General features: G+C 38.8%; 1 protein-coding gene across 1 annotated transcript in view; it reads left to right on the top strand.

The window, feature by feature from the left end:
- Window positions 1-20,080, top strand: part of lrp1bb (low density lipoprotein receptor-related protein 1Bb) — a 99,477-nt gene that overhangs the window by 7,142 nt on the left and 72,255 nt on the right. Inside the window, exons 4-14 of the mRNA XM_087178943.1 lie at window positions 330-494; window positions 844-1,088; window positions 5,633-5,764; window positions 5,999-6,226; window positions 6,555-6,729; window positions 7,040-7,134; window positions 9,918-10,067; window positions 15,845-15,985; window positions 16,106-16,231; window positions 16,432-16,563; window positions 19,821-19,955. Coding sequence (XP_087035069.1) covers window positions 330-494; window positions 844-1,088; window positions 5,633-5,764; window positions 5,999-6,226; window positions 6,555-6,729; window positions 7,040-7,134; window positions 9,918-10,067; window positions 15,845-15,985; window positions 16,106-16,231; window positions 16,432-16,563; window positions 19,821-19,955 — 1,724 coding nt within the window. The remainder of the gene's footprint in view (window positions 1-329; window positions 495-843; window positions 1,089-5,632; window positions 5,765-5,998; window positions 6,227-6,554; window positions 6,730-7,039; window positions 7,135-9,917; window positions 10,068-15,844; window positions 15,986-16,105; window positions 16,232-16,431; window positions 16,564-19,820; window positions 19,956-20,080) is intronic.

Here is a 20,080-nt window from a genome sequence, read left to right as displayed (position 1 = left end):
GTTCATTTTCAGACCTCATTGAGCTATGAAAAAAGTCATAAAAAAACAGATGGCCTCCCATGTCAAGGCCTGTCACAGATGTTGAGGGTTGCACTGGATCGCTGGTGCTGTTCTCGGACAGTCTTCACCATCACTGTCTGTGTTAATGCATACAGTCTCAAGAGCATTATATATGTGATTACTGTTCCGTTGACAAACAAGTATAAATAGCTGAGGAATCGCTTTCATATTCTTTTTTTTCCATAAGGTTTTTGTTTATTGTTGTTCTTTGTAACAGCAAATGGATAATAATCAATACTAACTGTTCTCTTTTGGGTTTCTTCTCCAAGGATCCTCTTCTGGACTGACTGGGATGCTACTTTCCCCCGAATTGAGGCTGCATCAATGAGTGGAGGGGGTCGACACATTGTGTTTAAAGATATGGAAATTGGCGCCTGGCCTAATGGACTGACTCTGGATCATCTGGAAAAGAGGATCGTCTGGACAGATGCACGGTATACCACTATAATAGTTTCATGTTGTATGCAGAAGCATTCACACCTGTTCTAACTTTTAACATGTGAGACAGTATACACTGCAAAGGATTCACCATTCCCTGAGTCAAAATGTAACTTGAGTCTCCAATCTACCATTGGGCATTTAATAATGGAGGGAATGTAATATTTAGAGATCTTAGTGCAATGGCCATATTTGGTTTTAAGTGGGTCTTGAACAATTTAACAGTTTCATCAGTGGACCGGTGGGTTACACTTTGATCTGCCTATTTCTACTGTTCCCTTTCAATGCATTTGAAGAGCAGTTTAAACTTTGATATGGCCCTTTGTGTTGATCTCTTTTGAACAGCTCCGATGCCATTTTCTCTGCACTCTATGATGGTAGTGGGGTCATTGAAATCCTCAGGGGCCATGAATACCTGTCCCATCCCTTCGCTGTGTCTCTGTATGGAGGCAATGTGTACTGGACAGACTGGAGGACGAACACTTTAGCGAGAGCCAATAAGTGGACTGGGCGAAATGTCACAGTCATCCAGAAGACAAGTGCTCAACCTTTTGACTTGCAGATCTTCCACCCCAGCAGGCAGCCACAAGGTGAGAACAGTTTTCTGGCTTTGCTGCTCGAGGTGTGACACTCATAGAAAAGAGACAATTCACTATGTTAGCTGGAATGAGGTCTGTATATAATTATTCGGTTATGCTTAGGTGACACACTTGCTGTATTACCAAATTTTGCATGGCATCTAGTTCTAAGTATACATTATTTGAAAGCACAAAGCCTTACATAAATCATCTTAAGATTTTGTAACAGGATACAAAACCGAAATGTGACATAAATGCTTCTTTATCATGTCTGTGCCCTTGTAAATTTGGAGATATTCTTACCTTGTGACTTGAAACTCTAAAGAATTATCATTAAAAATAGAGCAGAATGAGAACTCAAATTAAAAAGGTTCAAGAACAGTAATCATGTTTTTTAGGAATTTCACTTTTAGTGTGTGCCTGTTAAGAGCTTTAAGGTTCAAACTCATCACATCCTATCACATTATCCTACTGTAGGTAAACAAGGAGCATCCAGATAGAATTTCACTATGATCCTCCGTGAACCACTGGTTATTGACTGAGGATACATTATCTTTTAAAACAGAATTTATTCTCATGTACTGACAGGAGAGAAAAAACAGGACAATGTAATTAATTTCAGCTTCTGCCTTCATTTGGCCTGTCAATCAGCAAGCATGTGTCTAAATGAAAAAGGTACTCATGCAGAGAATTAGCTAGCTTGAGTTAATGGTACCTCTGAATGTGTTTTTCTCACCATCCAAATTATTGTAATTGGATCATACTACTATATTAAAACTTAATCTTTTTTTTTTTTCTTTTTCACCCTGAATGTGAATAAAGACAGACACAGAATGAGAAATACATCCACCAATGAATACTTGTGGCATATCCGATAATCAAATTAGTTAGTAATATGAATAGTGTGTTGTGATGACAGGAAATGCATAAAATAGTTCTGAAACTTCATTAATATTCCCAGCAATTTCTTTTCAGTGAACGCCTCTGAATCTGTTAGTGTCACAGTTGAATAGGTAATCAATTTTGTGAGCAACCAAGTAATCCAAGATTCTGACCACAAAAATAACACTGCTGATGTGCTGTCTGACAGAAGGCCTACACATGTAAGCCAATTTTTATTTGATATGCAGATCAGCTTGTAAGATTTATTGCCGAGCTTAAAATTAATGGCATGAAATCTTTTTTCAATTCACTTTATCATTCTTTTTTTTCTGTAAATAGGTTGTTTGAAATAGATTTTTTGCCTGATTTGTAAAGCAGATCCACCAAAATGAAACACTGGATTATGGATCATTTTGGCCTATGTGCCAGGACCAACTGACTGATGGATCAGACTCTGCCACAACTGCCTTTTTCTCCTTTGCCAAGTTTGAAATGTATCCCCCTCGGATCTCTTCGTTTGCGAGCCACCCTCCTGAAATGGGCATTATTACGGTGGTAATCGGGTTTACATCTATTTAGCAATTCCACTGCTACTCCAGTGTGTCACAAGTTAATTTACTTGTTTCCTTCCTGTATCTGCATTCTCATGACTGTTCACCATAGATAAGTGTGAGCAAAATGGGACTGCTTTTCCAAAGATGACAGTAAGCGTGTCTAATCCGATTTAAAAGAGCTCAGCGGCGGGGGGGTGGTGGGGGCTAGCATTTACATCAGGCTATTATACACTGTAGCTGGAACCAAGGCCTTGAAGCTGTGAGGCTCCACTAGACCCCAAACATCTGGACCAGAGAAAAAGAAAGGGACAGATGTGATGAAGATGGACGAACTCAACAGTAATAATATGCTGCTGGTCTCAGGAGCTATTTGCCAGGTGCCACAGTGAAAGCTCTACATGTATCGACACTATGGAGTCTTCAGCTGAACTACCAGTACTATTATTTTTCCTGCTTATATTTGTCATTTTCCCTTAAGTGAACAAGGAATAAAAAGCGGTGGAGCTGAAGACGATTAACTTGGATCTTTTTACTGTCACAACGGTGCAAAACTTTCCATAATCAGTATAATATTTATGCCACTTAGAACATAGTTATTTGCAGGCAGCCAAACCACACTGTCAGCAGCACTATCATGACAAATGTAACAGGCTTTGAAACAAATCAGCACAGCAAATACAGGTCTCTCAGTGGAAGGAATCACATACTAAATTGTATCATCACTACACTGGGCCTTCTCTGAATCTGACTTTTGGATTAAAAATAAGCATTTCTCCTTATTTTTAGAGAGTACCACTATTTTTCACCATTTCTTACAAGGAAATCTGACAGTTTAGAGCAAACAAACAACTCGGCTCCGTTGTCGCCGCCTCTCATCCCTCAAGAGCATGATTCAGGTGAATGCAGCGCTGTAGTGATGTCGCCCTATTAGCATACTCAGTCAGATGGGTGCCGTTTCCATTTTGCAGAGACAGTGGTACATTTTTGTCGTAAATAAGCCACATTTGTGATGCAATGTCGCTCTCCAATGTGTCACTTAAGGAGTCCAGGAAATGAACTTTGAATGAGCTTGTTTGACATGAATCATTCAGGGTAGATGGAGGAATGGATGTTTTTGATGCATGAAATGTGATTGCAGCATAATGTAAAATAACTGAACTATGGGTGACTTTCTTTAGTTTTGCTGAGATGATTTATTAGATAGGTAAGAAATTCATGAAAACTGACTCCTTCAAATGTGCCGCTCGTTTGATATTACTGTGCAGTTGTTAAAAGCTGTTGAAACTCAGCCTGCTGTGTACATCTGGTAGAAAATGTCAGCAGATAAGGGTCTTAACCTGTATATTCTGCTACCCTTCCATAACAGAGTAACTGACATTATCTTACCTTTAATTCCTGTGAGCTTACATGTAAACAATTTTTAAAATTTGTAATTTATTTCCACATCTCTTAAACTTCTTAAGATCCAGTTGAATAGGAAACAAACCTAAAAAGCTATGTGTGTGCAGAAGATGAGTAGAGCTCAGTCAAACTCAGTATCGCTGTTCCAAACCAGACGTTTTGTAATTAAAATGAGACCTACTTAAACATTACACATATACTGTGCCATTTCTCTTGAAGTCTGTAAACTTGTTATAAATGGATGCCATTTTTTTTTTCTGTTACACAACAGCTATGTTTTCAGCTATGCCTCCTTTGTCCGTTTAAAAATTCACATTTTCTTTGAGTTTCAGAATGAGACTGGTTTGTAAATGTCTTTTTTTTTAAGTACATGTTTTAAATGTCAGCCTATAATGGTGGCAGTCTACTCAAATTCTGAAGTGTGCTCTCTTTACTCTGTGTAGTTGTTGTTTATCATCCCCTAGACCCAATTCAGTCTTCCTCTCCCTCAGCCGCCTCTGAATTCCAGTTGTACATGTATTTGTTTAGAAAAAAAATGTTCTAGGCCTCACAGATAACCGTGACCCTTGACTTAGTGTTCACACATGGTTTGATTAACATCACCTCAAGTAAGCCTTGAGTCTCAACCACTCTTATAACATCTTTGACACCATACTCCAAGCTGAAACAGCAAATCAGAATGCACTGTTTGTGAAACTAGTCCTGCTGATATTGATGGACTAGTAGAAATCTTTAATTTCCTCTTTGCTTCCACTAGTTGCCAGACAACTTTGCCCTTATAAAAGCCAGATTTAAAAATAATAGGGGTCTTTCATCTTGGCTCAGTGAAGACATCTGCAAGTTTGAGTGACACCACTCTCCAAGTTCAGTCTCAGCAGATGAAGACACTGTTGACATCATAATATAATTAAGACTGAAAGAGCAAAATATGTTTCAGATGTAATCACTATGCCCAAGCATTGTCCCAGAACTCTTTTTAAGTTTGGTGATTGCCGGTTAAGCCCGCTTTTAGTGGTTTTACCTCATCCAGTGAGGAGTTGACAGTGTCAGGTCCAATGTCTCCACTCCTCCCTCATAGACAACTCCTGCCTGGATCGTCCCGTTTTCAGCCACCACACGCCAACTTCTGTTGACAAACTAGTGAACATTGTGCTTCACATGAACTTCTTCTCTAGTGCAGTTGATGTCATTCCCTATAGATTTTTATCTCAAGTTTAAAATGTGGTTGCCCCCTGTCTGCTCAATATAATGAACACCTCCTTTTCACTAGCTGTGTCCCTGACTACTTCAAGACAGCCTGTGTCCAGCCCCTTCTCAACAAACCTACTCTTGATCCCTCTGTCTGCAATAACTGCAGACTGGTTTCCAAGCTTCACTTAACTGCCAAAATTGTAGAAAAGTCCATCTCATTACAGCCCGTGGAAGCTCTGTCAGATAACAGTATTTTTGAAAGAATTATTTTTTTTATCACTTCTTAAAGGTCATTTTTTATAGATTAGCCTATGAATAATAGTAATATATTATATATTGTTTGTTGAGTGTAAAGTGCTTTTTAACAAGGTGCTATACAAGTAAACTTAATTATCATGATAATTATGCAAAAGCTGTTAGTCCAGTTCATGACAAGTATTTATCCTGGCCTATCTCTTAACTTCTTCTGCTAAGTGTTCTTGAATTCTTGAATGATTCCCTATGTGTGTGCGCCCCCCCCCCCATCAGCGTCTAACCCATGTGAAGAGAATGATGGACGTGGTCCCTGTTCACATCTGTGTCTCATCAATTATAATCGCACTGCGTCCTGCACCTGTCCACACCTTATGAAGCTTTCAACCAACAAACAATCTTGTTACGGTGAGCGAGGACACATTCCTCATTTTTCATGCTTTCTCCTATGTCATCAGAGTAAAAATATAGGATATTGTGTAAACAGCAGGATAGGTGTTCTTGTTTTACATATGATATTCATCCCTTTTGGTTGACACTAGCATTTACGTCAGGCTGTTATCACACTCTCCTCTGGCGCTGACAGAAAGGTCAGCAAAGGTGCACTTTTTCAAATTCTTGATTTCCTGATTATCTCACCAGCACTGAAAAGGTTCCTCCTGTATGTGCGTCGGTCTGAAATCCGCGGTGTGGACATTGACAACCCTTACATGAATGTCATGACGGCGCTTACGGTGCCAGACATTGATGATGTCACCATGGTGGACTATGATGCTCAGGAGGAGAGGATCTACTGGGCCGACATCAAAACTCAAACCATCAAACGGGCCTTCATCAATGGCACCCAGCTAGAGACCATCATTTCTGCAGGTGGGTTCATTTCAAGTATTCATACAATATACAGTGTAAACTGTGTCTGTTGTAATAAATACAGTGGGTCCAAAAGTCTGTCAAATCTTTAATCTCATAACTTTAATTGTTATTAATTGTAATAATTATTTGCTGTTATTTTGTCTCTTTGACATTATTGCAAGGTGCACCAAAATATATAAGTAAAAACATGTAATTTGTTGAAGCTTATACCTTTGATACTGTTCATAACTTTATTTTGCTTATGTTAGATGCAGTTTACCTTAGCTCATTTGCATAATAGTTTTAGCACACAGGCATGACAGCTTTTTTATGCTCTTCCTGACAGACATAGTGAACTGTCGTGGCCTGGCTTTAGACTGGCTTTCCAGGAACTTATACTGGCTCAGCTCTGAAAATGACGAGTCGCAAATCAATGTGGCTCGCTTTGATGGCTCCCTGAAGACTTCCATCATCCACGGCATTGATAAGCCAAGGTGCCTCGTAGTGCACCCCGCCAAGGGGTAAGTAGATTAGAGCAGAGTGCGCACTTCGTCAGTACCTCACTCTCAATGCATAGTATTAGGAAACCTGACGACAGACCTCACCTGTACTAAAGAGGGATCAAAGCCTCGTTGTAAACAGTCTATGCTTTACAAGCTCAAAATGTTTGCAGATCTTTACAAGGTTGTCGGGTGGAACAAAATCTATTGCCTTACTTTCAGTTTCCAGTTATAATTAATAAAAACATAACACGCATTGATTGTTATAAACGTCATGACATCTTGTGCCTAATTGGATCACTACCTATCCACCTCACACCTTCCCACACAGGAAAATCTACTGGACTGATGGAAACACCATTAACATGGCCAACATGGATGGGAGTAACAGCAAGGTCCTCCATCAGAATCAGAGGGATCCTGTAGGTCAGTAGCTCTTGATACCTGTTATTAAGCTGTACCTCAAAATTTATTTTACATTTATTTTCAAGTTCTGTCTGTACAGTTTTCATAAACTTGGTATATTTACATGTATGTTTTAGCCTGATTTGTTCTGAATGCAAATGACAAGATTACATGGTTTGTAGTAACAGTTTCCCCAATAACTCAAGGTCACTTAATTTGCTGCCGTCTGGACGGATATGTGATAGCCCATTTCAAACAACTTAGCACCACAAAACAAGAAATAAAACTGAGGGAATTTGTCAGATTTGTTTGGTTATGGATTCAATTTATGGTAATTTAATTCAATTAAATTTTCCAGCATCAACAGCTGTGCCTCTGCATGTACCACTTTGCATCTGTGTTCACTTCATTCCAAATTCATTTGAAGTAATTCCCTTATTTGAACTGTAATTTGATGAAGATAACCCGATAAAGGTGTTTACCTGAAAGTTGTAATAATTTCATTTAGCCTTAATCTGTTTATAATCAATTTATTTCCATGCATGTACATGCACTAACTTTACAAACTGAATCAGATGTGATGTTTGTAACTGCTGACATTTTCTCTGGTTCGACAATGTCAACAAGAATCAGAAAGAGCACCCACCTGCTCACTGGTGATGTTATCTCAACAGGCAACGTCAAAGAAATTCCTTAAGTAAAGGTGTGAAAGTGTCTGGTAAAGACTGGCCAAGGCTTGACAAGTCTATCAATGCTGGAGTTTCTTTGAAACCCAGACAAACATTAACACAAGGCTATACTGAAAATGCATGCTACATGTGTACACTTGCATGCTTTACTATTTGATTCCCAAAGAAACCCTTTCCTTGAATTTAATTTAAAAGTAAAAAAAAAAAAAAATGTGCTACCTCGTTTTGAGGGTGAACCAACACACATCAGTACATTTTTATTTCCAGATGCTCTTACAGGTTACATGCATGTTCATCCATGGATGTTAATTTCACGGATTCATATTTCAGATTGTACTGACCAAATCATTTATTTGATTTTACCTGAATGTTCCATGAACCAATCCTGTACAAATATTTCCATTATCATTTCAATTTGGGTAGAACATGATGGCTATGAAAGGATGAACCTGGTTTTCTGTGAAGTTAAAATACGCTCTTATCTTCTCAAGATGTGTGCAGGTATAGAGTAAAAGGATCATTGTATATCAAAACTTGTGCTACAGTTTCTTTGTAATGGTCATGGCTTTACTTCAGACTGCATATTGCTCAAGCCCAGTGTCCACATTACATAAGGAGGTCTTGTGTTCCGTTTCATTTATTGTACAAGTTGATCGTTCACTCATTTCACTCAATTGTTTATTTCAGTTTGTTAAAATACAAGGGAAAATAAAAGGGAAGATAGGAGAAAACACCTATATAAAAACTATTTTAAGAAATCTATCCAAGGTAATGATTAGGATGATTACTCACTCAAACTCCCTTCAAACAGCTGTTGAGAAGGCTTAGCCTATACAGTAGGTGTCTAACTGACAGGCATATATAACTGGAAATCATTCACTGAGCATTGGTTATGCATGTCAGTTAGGGGAGCGATCAATGTGAGATGTTGCTGTTGGTGCCTCATTGAATATCTGGGCCTGAATTTCCACAAATGTCCATATCTGACAATATTCATGAAAAATGGGGTAAGAGAACAGCCTCTTGAACTGCAGAAATTGCAGCATTTTGAAAACTTAGTCCCTTAAGATCTTTTATTTTTACATAGCAATCTTGCCTAACTTGCTGATTCCCACAGAGAGGATATTAGCACAACTGATTAGTCAGTGCTGTTTGATTTTGACAATTTTCTACTCGTCCATAAAATACATATTTCTGTTACTTTTTTAATTGTAAACTCTATCCCCATGAAGTGTGCTTGAGTGACTTATTGTGAATTGTAGTCTGATTTAGCAAAAACAATCAGCTGGTCCTCTTCTCTAGTAGCTGGGCTTCTAAGCAATTCACATAGCAGAGTGGACTGAATTTCACTGGCTTCATTTATGATTATGGGATAGACCAGGGGACAAGACCAAATTAATGACGCATTGTGGCTGTGAATCTGCCAGACATAAATCCGGCACATGGTGAGATACAGTGAGTTGTTCAGAGGCCCACAATTGAAATTGCTTTTACTTCCCACCACTAACAGGGGTATTCCATGAAAACCATGAAGTCGGCCAGGGAATGGATGTAAAAGGAGTCATTCTCATTTGTTTATCTTGCCAGCTGGAGTTGTTATAAAGAGATCCCAGCAAACATCAGCCAACAAACACATAAATATTTCCATTAAACCACACTCAGCCCAAATGCATAGAAAATGCAGTAAATGTGAACATATAGTGTGTCTTATCTACTATCTCTTCATATTGTTATCCATTGATTATTTACTTTGTATGTGTCTGGATGATGAGTTTTGGTGATGTTAAAAATCCTGCCATTTTTTGAAGTCAAGCTCTGTATCTCTGGTCCTGTTCCGAACTGGCATTAGTGTCTCGGGTGATCTGGTCACCAGTGGACAGCTCTACCTACGTATGAATGAATGTGGCCATATGTGACCGAAACCACCTCTGAATGTGGTCTGAGTAATTGGATCTCAAATGTGTCTTAGGTGTGTTCACACCTGTACCTAGATCTGTCCACTTGTGGTTGGATCATCCAAGGCGGATGTTAATGCCAGGTCTGAACAGGGCCCTAGTGAATCTTAGCACAATGAATGCTAATCTGGTATTCTCTCTTCACTTGTCTTTCTCTCAGGTCTCTCAATGGACTACACTGCCAACAAGCTGTACTGGATAAGCTCAGCCAATGGCACTATCAACAGGTGCAATCTGGATGGCAGTGGGCTGGAAGTGCTGGAGAGTCTAAAGAGGGAGTTAGCCAAAGGCACAGCTCTGGCTGTGATGGGTGAGTGGAGCTTGTCACAAGTGCATCAGATTGCCATTGGGGATTAGTCAGAGAGTGTTGAGGGTTTACGCGTTTAACCAGTTAAGTGGCTGTAGAATGGAGCCATTTAGGCAGTCCTTGCAACAGTTGTGCTTCACATCGTGTGAAGTAGCAGTGGCAATAGATAATTAAAACACCGCCCAGCAGTGATTGATGATTGATTCTCTCACCTCTTTTGTAATGAAAAGGGAGGAGGATGTTCATTACATGTTGATTCTTGGCATCAATGCTGAATCTAGTGAGTCTAATCATCCATCAAATCATATGTTCATTTAGAAAGTTAATTTAGTCAACAACCAACAAACAAACAAACCTCTTATCTAGCTTGCAGTGTCTGGCTCCTCAAACCTTTTTTTTCAGCTTTTCCTTTTAATTGTCTTCATACATACAAGCTGCCAATAGGTCATATGTCAGTGTAAATTAGTTCTTTTCCACCAGTTTAGCCATAACTCATTCTGGTATTATACCACCCAGAAGGTATGCAAAGCTGCCGAAATTCAGAAACAGCAATGTGTCCAGATTGCAGTACTCAATCACCGACCTTTCTGATTGGTCTACCAACCAAACATGTATTTGGAGAGAAGGGAAATTACTTATGTATTTGATGTACTTTAAATTAAATTGGAATAAGTCAGTGGCACCTACAATGTTAAAATAAGCATAACTTCAAAAGCAAATGAATTCCTGTAGCTAACCACTATATAAAAACAAACCTTGACATATACGGTTTATATGTGTGTCCTTCTTTTCAAAAAAATGACGAATATTAATTTCTCTTTTATTTCATTTTATATATTTATTTTTAAAACAGACTGGAATATGAATTTTAAATCATCTCATATCCACAGGGCAGCAATCTTGACAGTGAGCTATGTGAATGCATTGTGCTTGCCAAGATTGGTAATGAGAAGGGGGCAGACACACTGAAAAGAGTGTGTGTGTCTCCCTGGATGGTGTGTCTGGATGGACCAAAGTGTAATTTTTATTTTTTTAAATAAAAACATAATCAATATTGTTGTCATGGTGATACTTCGTGTTCTTGAAGCATGTTATTAATCATGGCAGGGCTTCGTTTCCTGCATCGTGGGTATCTGTCAGTATGTGCAGAGTATAATTACAATGTTATAGAATAACACAGCTGTGTCAGAATGGAATACCGTTGTTTTGTTAGCTGTTACCTTTCTGCAACTCTAGGACACATCTTAACATATTTATAGTTCATTTTTGTGGCTTTTCTACAGTTTAGATTTTATGGGGAACTGTCGTGGTTGAAACAAACAGTTAAATGCTGCTCCGTCAAGCACAATTAATAAAAAATTTTTATGTTGAGGGAATTGTTGAACGGTCGCATGAATAGCAGTTCACTGTATTACTATCTTTGCACTGTTAAACAGAGAAATTCCACAGTGGTTCAACATTGCATTTGTTGCATGGTAATGTTTTATTATACATAGAAGATAGCAATCTAATGGATTTGTTCATTTAAACTTGGATTCATGCATGAAAGTGTATGTAATACTAGTCTTTGCATGGGGTGATTGGCTTCCCCCACTCTTAGTATAGATGTTGATCTATCAATTACTGTAAATACAGTAAATTATTAATGTTAAACTTAGTGTTTAATAAGATGTATAACATATCATATCCCCTTTCCACCCTATACCAGATTATATGTCTGCAATGATGAACAGTTTTCATAAAGTATGCGATAACACTTAAGATGCCTCACCGAGTTTTACAACTGCACAGTTCACTCTATGTGTATATTTAACTATTTATATCAATGTCACACTACAACATTAATGCTTACTATAAATACTGGTGAAAGAGTAGATTTAAATGTATTTTTAGCCTGCGATTAGCATCTAGCATTTAGTGAAATGTTCACTGGTAGTTTATTGTCTGTTAGGCAGTCAGTTTCTCATACCATGATGCCTTCCTCTCTACTATAAACTATTGAGTACATACTAGTGAGTCTTGCAGGGTCAGCTGAAAATGAGACTTGGGGGAAGACAGCAGGACAGCAGCCAGACAGGTCATTTTCCACTCCTGAGCTTCTTTTGCTGTTGGCAAGTGAATAGACTATTGGTGATGCCCATTACAGAGTAATATCCTGTCTTCAGATTATTATTTTTTTGTCTCCATGGTGAAAGATGCAATTAAGTGCATTTGCTGACAATTCACTATGTTTACCACCTCACTTTGCTTGTTTTCTATATCTCCTCTCTTTCTGCTTTTTCTTACCTGCTCAGCAAACTATGATTATATACCTAATGGAACATGAGCAAATATATAACTAGTATTAGAATTATGTAGCGTTAACGCCATAATTTAGAATTTACTCTCGTTGAAATGGGGCACCAGTCCGCTAGGAGGAAAACAATGAATTACTTCATTGCCAAATTTATCAATCTCATATCGGAAGCCATGACTTCTCGATTTAATGGATCTCCAGTCTCTACGTCAAAAGAATACAACAGGACAACAACTGGGTGTAAATAAAGGATTTTATTTAACTAAACTACTATCTACAGAGTAAATGCAAGGTGTAATAATCATAAAGATGAAAATAATAATGAAATGAGCAGTGTGATGAGTTGGCAATGGTGGGAAAGGATATGTTATGGCTATACACTATGGCTACACAGCTAATGATGCTACATCTATGAATTAGGTTTGATGATTAAATATTGCTGTATTTCGACATCAAGCCAATAATAATAATATGGACATTCTGGATGTCATGTAGTGTGTTACCTTGTGTGAAGGATGCTGACAGTATGGTCACATGAAGGACATTGTCTTAAAATCTACATGTTACATTTCAAACATTCTATGGGATAGAAGTTTGGGATTAAACTATTGCATAGGAACATCTCATGAGTTACAGAACAGCTAGATATTTAATTTTACATTCTTCCTTAGATCTGTGTCTGTGAAGAGTGTTCTGCTTGTCACTACCCAGGATTGGAATGTGGGTTGTAGTTTATGACTCTTATCTAGAGAGGGGCAGAGGAAGGGAGGTTGGTGTGTGTGTGCGTGTGTGTGTGTTCATGCATGGCACAGAAAGGCCAGGATTCACACCTTAATGTTAATCAGTCCTTTTGTTGTTACTTGTCCTATAAAAAACAAAAAAATATCAATAGACAGTCTTATTGTTACAAGCTGGAGATTTTGCCTATATTCTCCAGGTGCCTGGTGTCCATTGGTTGATCCTCTGGAGCTGACCCTTTGACCTTTGGTCTGGTTCTGTGTCGTTCGGCCATGCTAAAAGCATGGTCTGTTTGTGGAAGAGGGGTCCTTTGTCCCTGTTTCCTATCAATTTGATAGTTTGATGGTGGGAAGAGTCACAAAGTGTCAACTGTGGGTCTGTAACTCTGCATGTCCTTACAATGAACTTCCTTAATAGCTTGTGACTGATGCCAGGCCAGGTATGTATGCTACAATTACAATATGAATGTACATGCAGTATAATACAGTACATGCATGTGAAATCTGCTTTGGCAGGGAAATAACTTCATCATAAGGCGAGTATGGGTATTAAGAGCTTCTGAGACCTCTGTGGGGAATCAACATTAACGAGTATTAATCTAACAATGGTTCTACTCTCCCTTCTGGTCTGTGATCTGTTGGTCGTGTTTGAAGTGGTTGAGGTTGCTCCAAAGAAGCATCATGTGAAAACAAGGAAAGCTTGAGTTCTATCAAGATTTCTAGCTCCCTCACAGCAGGAGATGAAGGCAGACACACAATCATGAAAGGGTTTTCCAAAGGTTATTTCTCTGCACTGATAATCTGTGGAGTGCGGTTCTTAGACAGGAATCAGACATTTTGTCTCGCTGAGGTTCTTGTTTCCTTTCAGCTTTTTCATTTTGCGTGCATGTCGTAGTGATTGCTCATGCTGGTTGTGAAAAGGTATAATGAAGGCACTGTTACTGACACAAGGTCGATCCACTCAGGTCCTAGGGCTCTGTAATAATTGGATTGGCTTGAGGGAAAGGTGAGGGTTTCTATTTAGAAGGTGTGAGTGATCCATCAGCCTCGACTTGCCTGGAATGAAACGAGCAGTTGAGATGGAAATTGAATATGATGTGCCAAAACCGAGCAATCACAGCTAGCCAGCGATCCCCACGGCATCAAATTAACACAGGGTGCAAAGCTAATCTAGGCTAACATGCCCTCCAGGGTCAAATGTTTTGTAAACTGCATGTAGACTGTCATTCTCACTCATGGGAATTTGTCTGATTTGTGGAAACGAGTTTACGTTCCATTGAGCCTGAAGCTATTAATGCAAGTGGGAATCGTTTGTATGTGTGTCTGTTTTTGTTTTTTTTTCTTAATAAACCTTTGAGGGATTGATGATGTGAAACCAAACATTTGCTGGTTGTATTTGTAAATAAAAAAAATGCTGCTAAGTTATCAGATTAAAAACAATTTCTTTATGACATACTGTCTTGACTGCAAAATTATCTTTTTTCAATTATGTGAGGTTGCTGATATAATTGAAGTGGGTAATTCACTGAACCAGGTTGTGTGCAGCAACAATGCTGCTCAGATTCATTGGATTAGTGTATGGTTGCTGGTTGCTTCTGCCTGGCTTCCAAAATGTGATTTCGAATACCAAATAATTTTGATAATTTATTCCAAATTTAAATTGGTTTGTCTTTCCTCCTTAATGTAATGTTTTGAAGTTTTGGTCAATCAAAAAATAGCAAAGACATATATATGTCCCCAACCCCCTATTTACAATGTGTATTGCGAGGGGAAGAGGAGCCACCTGATTTTTCTCCACTTAGCACTTCAGTGGGTTTTTAAAATTGAGAGTTCAAATCACATCTGTTGTCAGTGGCAAAGTGCCGGGGACTGTGTATCACTGATTTCTGCAGAGGACAGAGGTGGGGATGGAAATTGGAGGACAGAGTGGTGGTGATGGTCAGGGTCAGGAGCCTATTGTGCATGTGCCTATTTACAAAGACACACTCATCACTTATGCTCAGAACAGCAGAACTGCTGAAGAATGGAGGTTCACTGTCACACAGAGCCAGACAGGACAGGTGACGCTGCTTCAGTATCACTAAACGTTTGTGTATGTTATCTAAAATCAGCAAGTTTGATTGACATTTATTATACTGCTGAATATACATAATGAAAAAGTATATAATTGTTCATGATATAAATAAATACACACTATAAATGTAAATATATTATGATTATGTATATATGTGTAAATCTTCCCTGATCTACAGTATTTGTAGATATGGCATTGAGAATCACAGTTGTGCTCATTTTACTCTATTATGGCAACTCCTTCAAACTGAAGTGCATGGGAGAGCCTTTGTTGGTGTAAACCTTTCCCAGACATCAAAGTAACTATGATGCACACATCAGTGGCAAGTGGGCAGAGCGGGATATCCCACTCTTTAATCTCAAATCAGCTCAGAGAATGCTTCAATTATTTAGGGGCTTAACGGTATAAGAGTGCCGGCCTCGGTGGATTAGAGTGCGCGCTAAAGCACACCGTTTGCACTTGGAATTGGTGATGAAGGGTGGTATTTGATTGTGCTGTAGTGTTTTTGAATGCTTGTTTGCATCGCAACGTGATTTGCATACATATCGCAGTGAGGAAGACAATGCTGCAGTATTATCTAAAGCCAAAAGTAGAATTTGCTCTTGCATTGCAGTTTTATTAATCTGTGTGTGTGTGGCCAGATTTTGTAAGAAATGGACATTGATGGTTGCAGGTGGCAAACTCTGGTGGGCAGATGAGGATTCGGCCCAGCTAGGAACGGTTACCAAGAGAGACGGACGGAACCCGGTGATCTTGAGAAACAAGACGAGCGGGGTGGTTCATATGAAGGTGTACGACAGAGAGGGTCAGAAAGGTAAGCAGGCTCACACATAACACGCAAACACACGGATAAAGACAAAGGAAGACGCACACTACCCACGTGCACATATGGTACCTTACTATTTACGTTTTGTTGGTTGTGTGTAACTTTTAGGAAGAAACCCGTGCCAGATAAACAATGGAGGATGCTCACAGCTCTGTTTTCCCACTTCTGAGAACACCCGTAGCTGCTCCTGCACTGTTGGCTACAACTTGCGTAGCGACCGCATGTCTTGCGAAGGCAAGTTTTCCAAATACTTGCTCTACAGCTACCAATATGTTTCCATTAACATTTGACTTACTATGACTATTCTAAGTTTGAAAGAATGCATTCCTATTTCAGTGTATGTGATGAATCTCTGCATAGGTCAAAAGCATTCATAATTTTGCATGCTTTGGTACTTTTGTTTAGGTTGTAATTGGTCATTTGTCATTCTTTAGGTGTTGACTCATTTCTGATGTATTCCATCCATGAGGGAATCCGTGGAATTGCTCTTGACCCAAATGACAACAGTGAAGCCCTAATGCCCATCACAGGGACACTATTTGCTGTGGGAGTTGATTTTCATGCAGGTATGATACCATGCAGCCAGACAGATGGAGGGGTTTTCACTGTTTTATCACTGTTTGATATTGAGTTTAAGACAGCACATACATATCCCAGAGACCAACTGAAGCTCAAAGAGTTATTATGTCCGATATATGGTTAAATGTACACACTCCATGTTGTTCCTTGTATTGTTGTTTAGAAATGTGAAGTTAATTTGCAGGCATAGGAATTGCTTTTGTGTATGGTTTACTTGCAAAACAAAGCAGGTTGATCAAAAAACAACAGTTTGGAGGATGGATGGTATAATTCATTTTTTCAAATGTTTATTTTACAGATGAGATTATGTAAACGTGGCAATTCTAATCCAGTAATATTTTAAATGTCTATTTATAAGAAAGGCTTTAATGGCTCACACTTTCACTAAGCAGTTTGGTTAAAAGGCTATGTACCTATCTTGACCTCTACAGTATATCAGATTGAAGCCTTGTAATTTTAGATTATGATTTAATTTAATAATACAATGTACAAATCTTTTATGAAACACCAATAATAATGGTAAAAGAATTTTACAGTGAGTAGCAACGCCATCGCTCAACTACAGGTTCAAGGCTCGTGTTGGCACATTCCCCCCTGAAGTGTGTGAGACATGGAACCCTTGAAGGCAAGCTGCTTTGTTCTGGGCTTTAAAATGTCAAGTGGAGAGAAAATTGATGACACAGTTGCCACTCTCTTGCCCATTTTCTAGTCATACTTTACTGTACACAATCAAGCAGGAAGTTATGAACTATAGTATGGGACCTAACAGTATGACATAATCTAATTTTCATGTACAGAAAATACAGGTGTTTTATGTAGCCAGTGTTGGGGCTAACTACAAACCTTTTCCTTCATTTCCAATCCTAAAACAATAAAGGGGAGTCAAGGTCTTTCTTATACTGGGTACTAACCTTGTGAATAATGGTTTGTGGGCTTGTGGAGTGCAGTGTAGATGAATGAGTAATAAGTTCACATTATAGAGGAACCTCAGCATGAATAAGATTAAACTATTTCCTCACAAGCCTCTGAAACAATCCTTATACAAAGCAATTCCCAAGATATTGTATCAAATGAAGGTAACCTAACATGCATTGGAAAGCATGAAGCCAATAGCTTGTGCTGTCATTTGTTACATCCCTTCTTATGATAAAAATGATAGATTTATTACACCAACAAATGCTATGAATATACTATGGGCTGGCAGTGTTCCATATATGTAATAGGTTGCCACTGATGGCATGATAACAAATGCTGTATAAAGGAAAATGCATATGTACAACTGAAGCAAATTACATATACACATGTGTTTATATACTAAGGATATGCAGCAATTATTTTTAGAAAAACAGAGGAGCAAAGCTGTGTTGGGATAATTCCACATGTATGCTGTGAGTTTCCTATGTAGGTTCACAAAAAATGAGGTTAGGAAATGTAAATTTATATAAAGGTCGCTGCAACCGATTTAATATTCCCACCGGCTGACTGTGCCAGAGGCAGAGATCAGCAGCCGTCCCATCATTTGACAGGAACTAATATCCACAGAATATTATCTATTGAAGGGAGAAAACGATACCAGAGCACTGTTCACAACAAAGTCTCTGGATTATATGGACATTGTTTGCACTGGAACATTGTTTTTTACTTTTTCAGATGTTGCTTTTCAATGCATTGACCACCACAAATAAAATACTATTGAAATGCCATCTCAACAACAGGGCACACTTCCTCATCAGGTCAAAATTTGCCAATCTATCAAATATTTACTGTACTTCTGTTGCAGAAACTACAAAGAGCTGCCTGCTAATCCTCATCTATACTTTGTATGCCTCCACGCTGGCAACAGCCAGGGCCAGTGGCATTATTTTTTGGGGCTGTCTGTCCATCGGACTGCCCGTCCATCCATCCGTCCGTCCCATTCTCGTGAAAATGATATCTCAGCGCTTCCTTTGGGAAGATTCCTTCAAATTTGATGCAAGCATTAGCTTTGAGACAAAGATGAACAAATTAGTCTTTGGTGGTCAAAGGTCTAGGTCACTCTGACTTCACAAAACATGTTTTTGGCCATAACTCATGAGTTCATACAATAATTATGACACAATTTAACACAAATGTCTAATGGGCTAAAATGATGAAGGCATGAGAATTAATATCCAAATGGTCAAAGGTCAACTTCACTGTGCCATAATGATGTTCTGCAAAAACACATTTCTCATCTGCAAGGACACTTATAAATAATTAATGACAGAAATTTACAGTAGTCACTATAAATTAGTCACAAGGGGTGTAAATGGCCAGTGTAATTACATACAGTACACACACACACACACACACACACACACATATATATATATATATATTACAGATAAAGTCAGAGTTCAGGAGAGCAAAAGCAGGTTGGGTCACTCACAGGTTTCTGTGTTCTGAGTTTGTCATCCAATAACTATCGAGAGCCCGGAATATGAGCAACTTCAAAGGTCGACAGCAAACTTGATGTGTAACCACGACTTTTGGAAAGAGAAAATAAGCCGAATCCAAGCCAAATTTAGACATTGCCAAAGTATAGAACAAGATTGCCAATCGTCCTTTCCTTTGTTACTTTGTGCAGGTGAACATGCAAATACATTACTAAGCCCATCCAAAAGAAGCAGCGGACAGCACACGCATAGCATTTGCATGTCATTACAGATGCCAGGCTGCCAGAGCAGAACAGATGAAAGCCCTGGAGCTTTATTCTGTCATAGGTGAGCTACATGTTAAGTGTGTCAAGGCAGCAGGAACAAGAAAGTACAAATAAACATACAACGCCCCCTAAACTCCTAATAACCTGTACAGAACCAAACTGACAGGCATGCACGGAGATACACTGGAGGACTTGGAAGTCTGCACCATTAATGAATTATGTACTATTTCAAATGCTTATGTAATAGGGCTGTAAAATCAGAAAGGGCCTATAAGAGTTTTACCAACACCATGTTTTGCATGAAGCAATATACTACCCTGTAAAATTTGGCCGACAATAACCTTTCCTGTTCATGCACTACGAGTCAACAAAGAGCTGTGGCTGAACTGTGTGGGTATTTTCGCCATCATGCTTTATAGACCTACACAACATTTGGTGAAATGGGCCGAGCTGCTGTAAAATGTGGTTTTATGAGCTGCTTTGTTTGATGGTGTAAATACTTTTGTGGCATCATCCCATGTATCCCATTTTCTCTTGTCATTAACTGTATTGCGTATTTTGCAGGAAATGACACCGTGTACTGGACAGACATGGGCTTGAACAGAATCTCTCGCTCCAAACGTGATCAGACCTGGAGGGAAGACATCATTACTACCGGGATTAGCCGGGTGGAAGGGATTGCTGTTGACTGGATCGCTGGTTAGTATCGTGATTCCCTGGACCTGCAGTCTAATACTGCAGGCCATCAAGTTGGTATTGTCTGTTGAAAATTCTCAATTTATGTGCACAGACTTTAGTTACAGTATTAAGTTAAAAAAACAAAA

This window comes from Seriola lalandi, unplaced genomic scaffold (assembly GCF_002814215.2).
Source record: "Seriola lalandi dorsalis isolate HSWRI2012SDOR001 ecotype SW California unplaced genomic scaffold, Sedor1 jcf7180002054758, whole genome shotgun sequence".
Taxonomy (NCBI): domain Eukaryota; kingdom Metazoa; phylum Chordata; class Actinopteri; order Carangiformes; family Carangidae; genus Seriola; species Seriola lalandi.
Note: the sequence above shows the minus strand (reverse complement) of the source record. Positions and strands in the feature narration are given on the sequence as shown.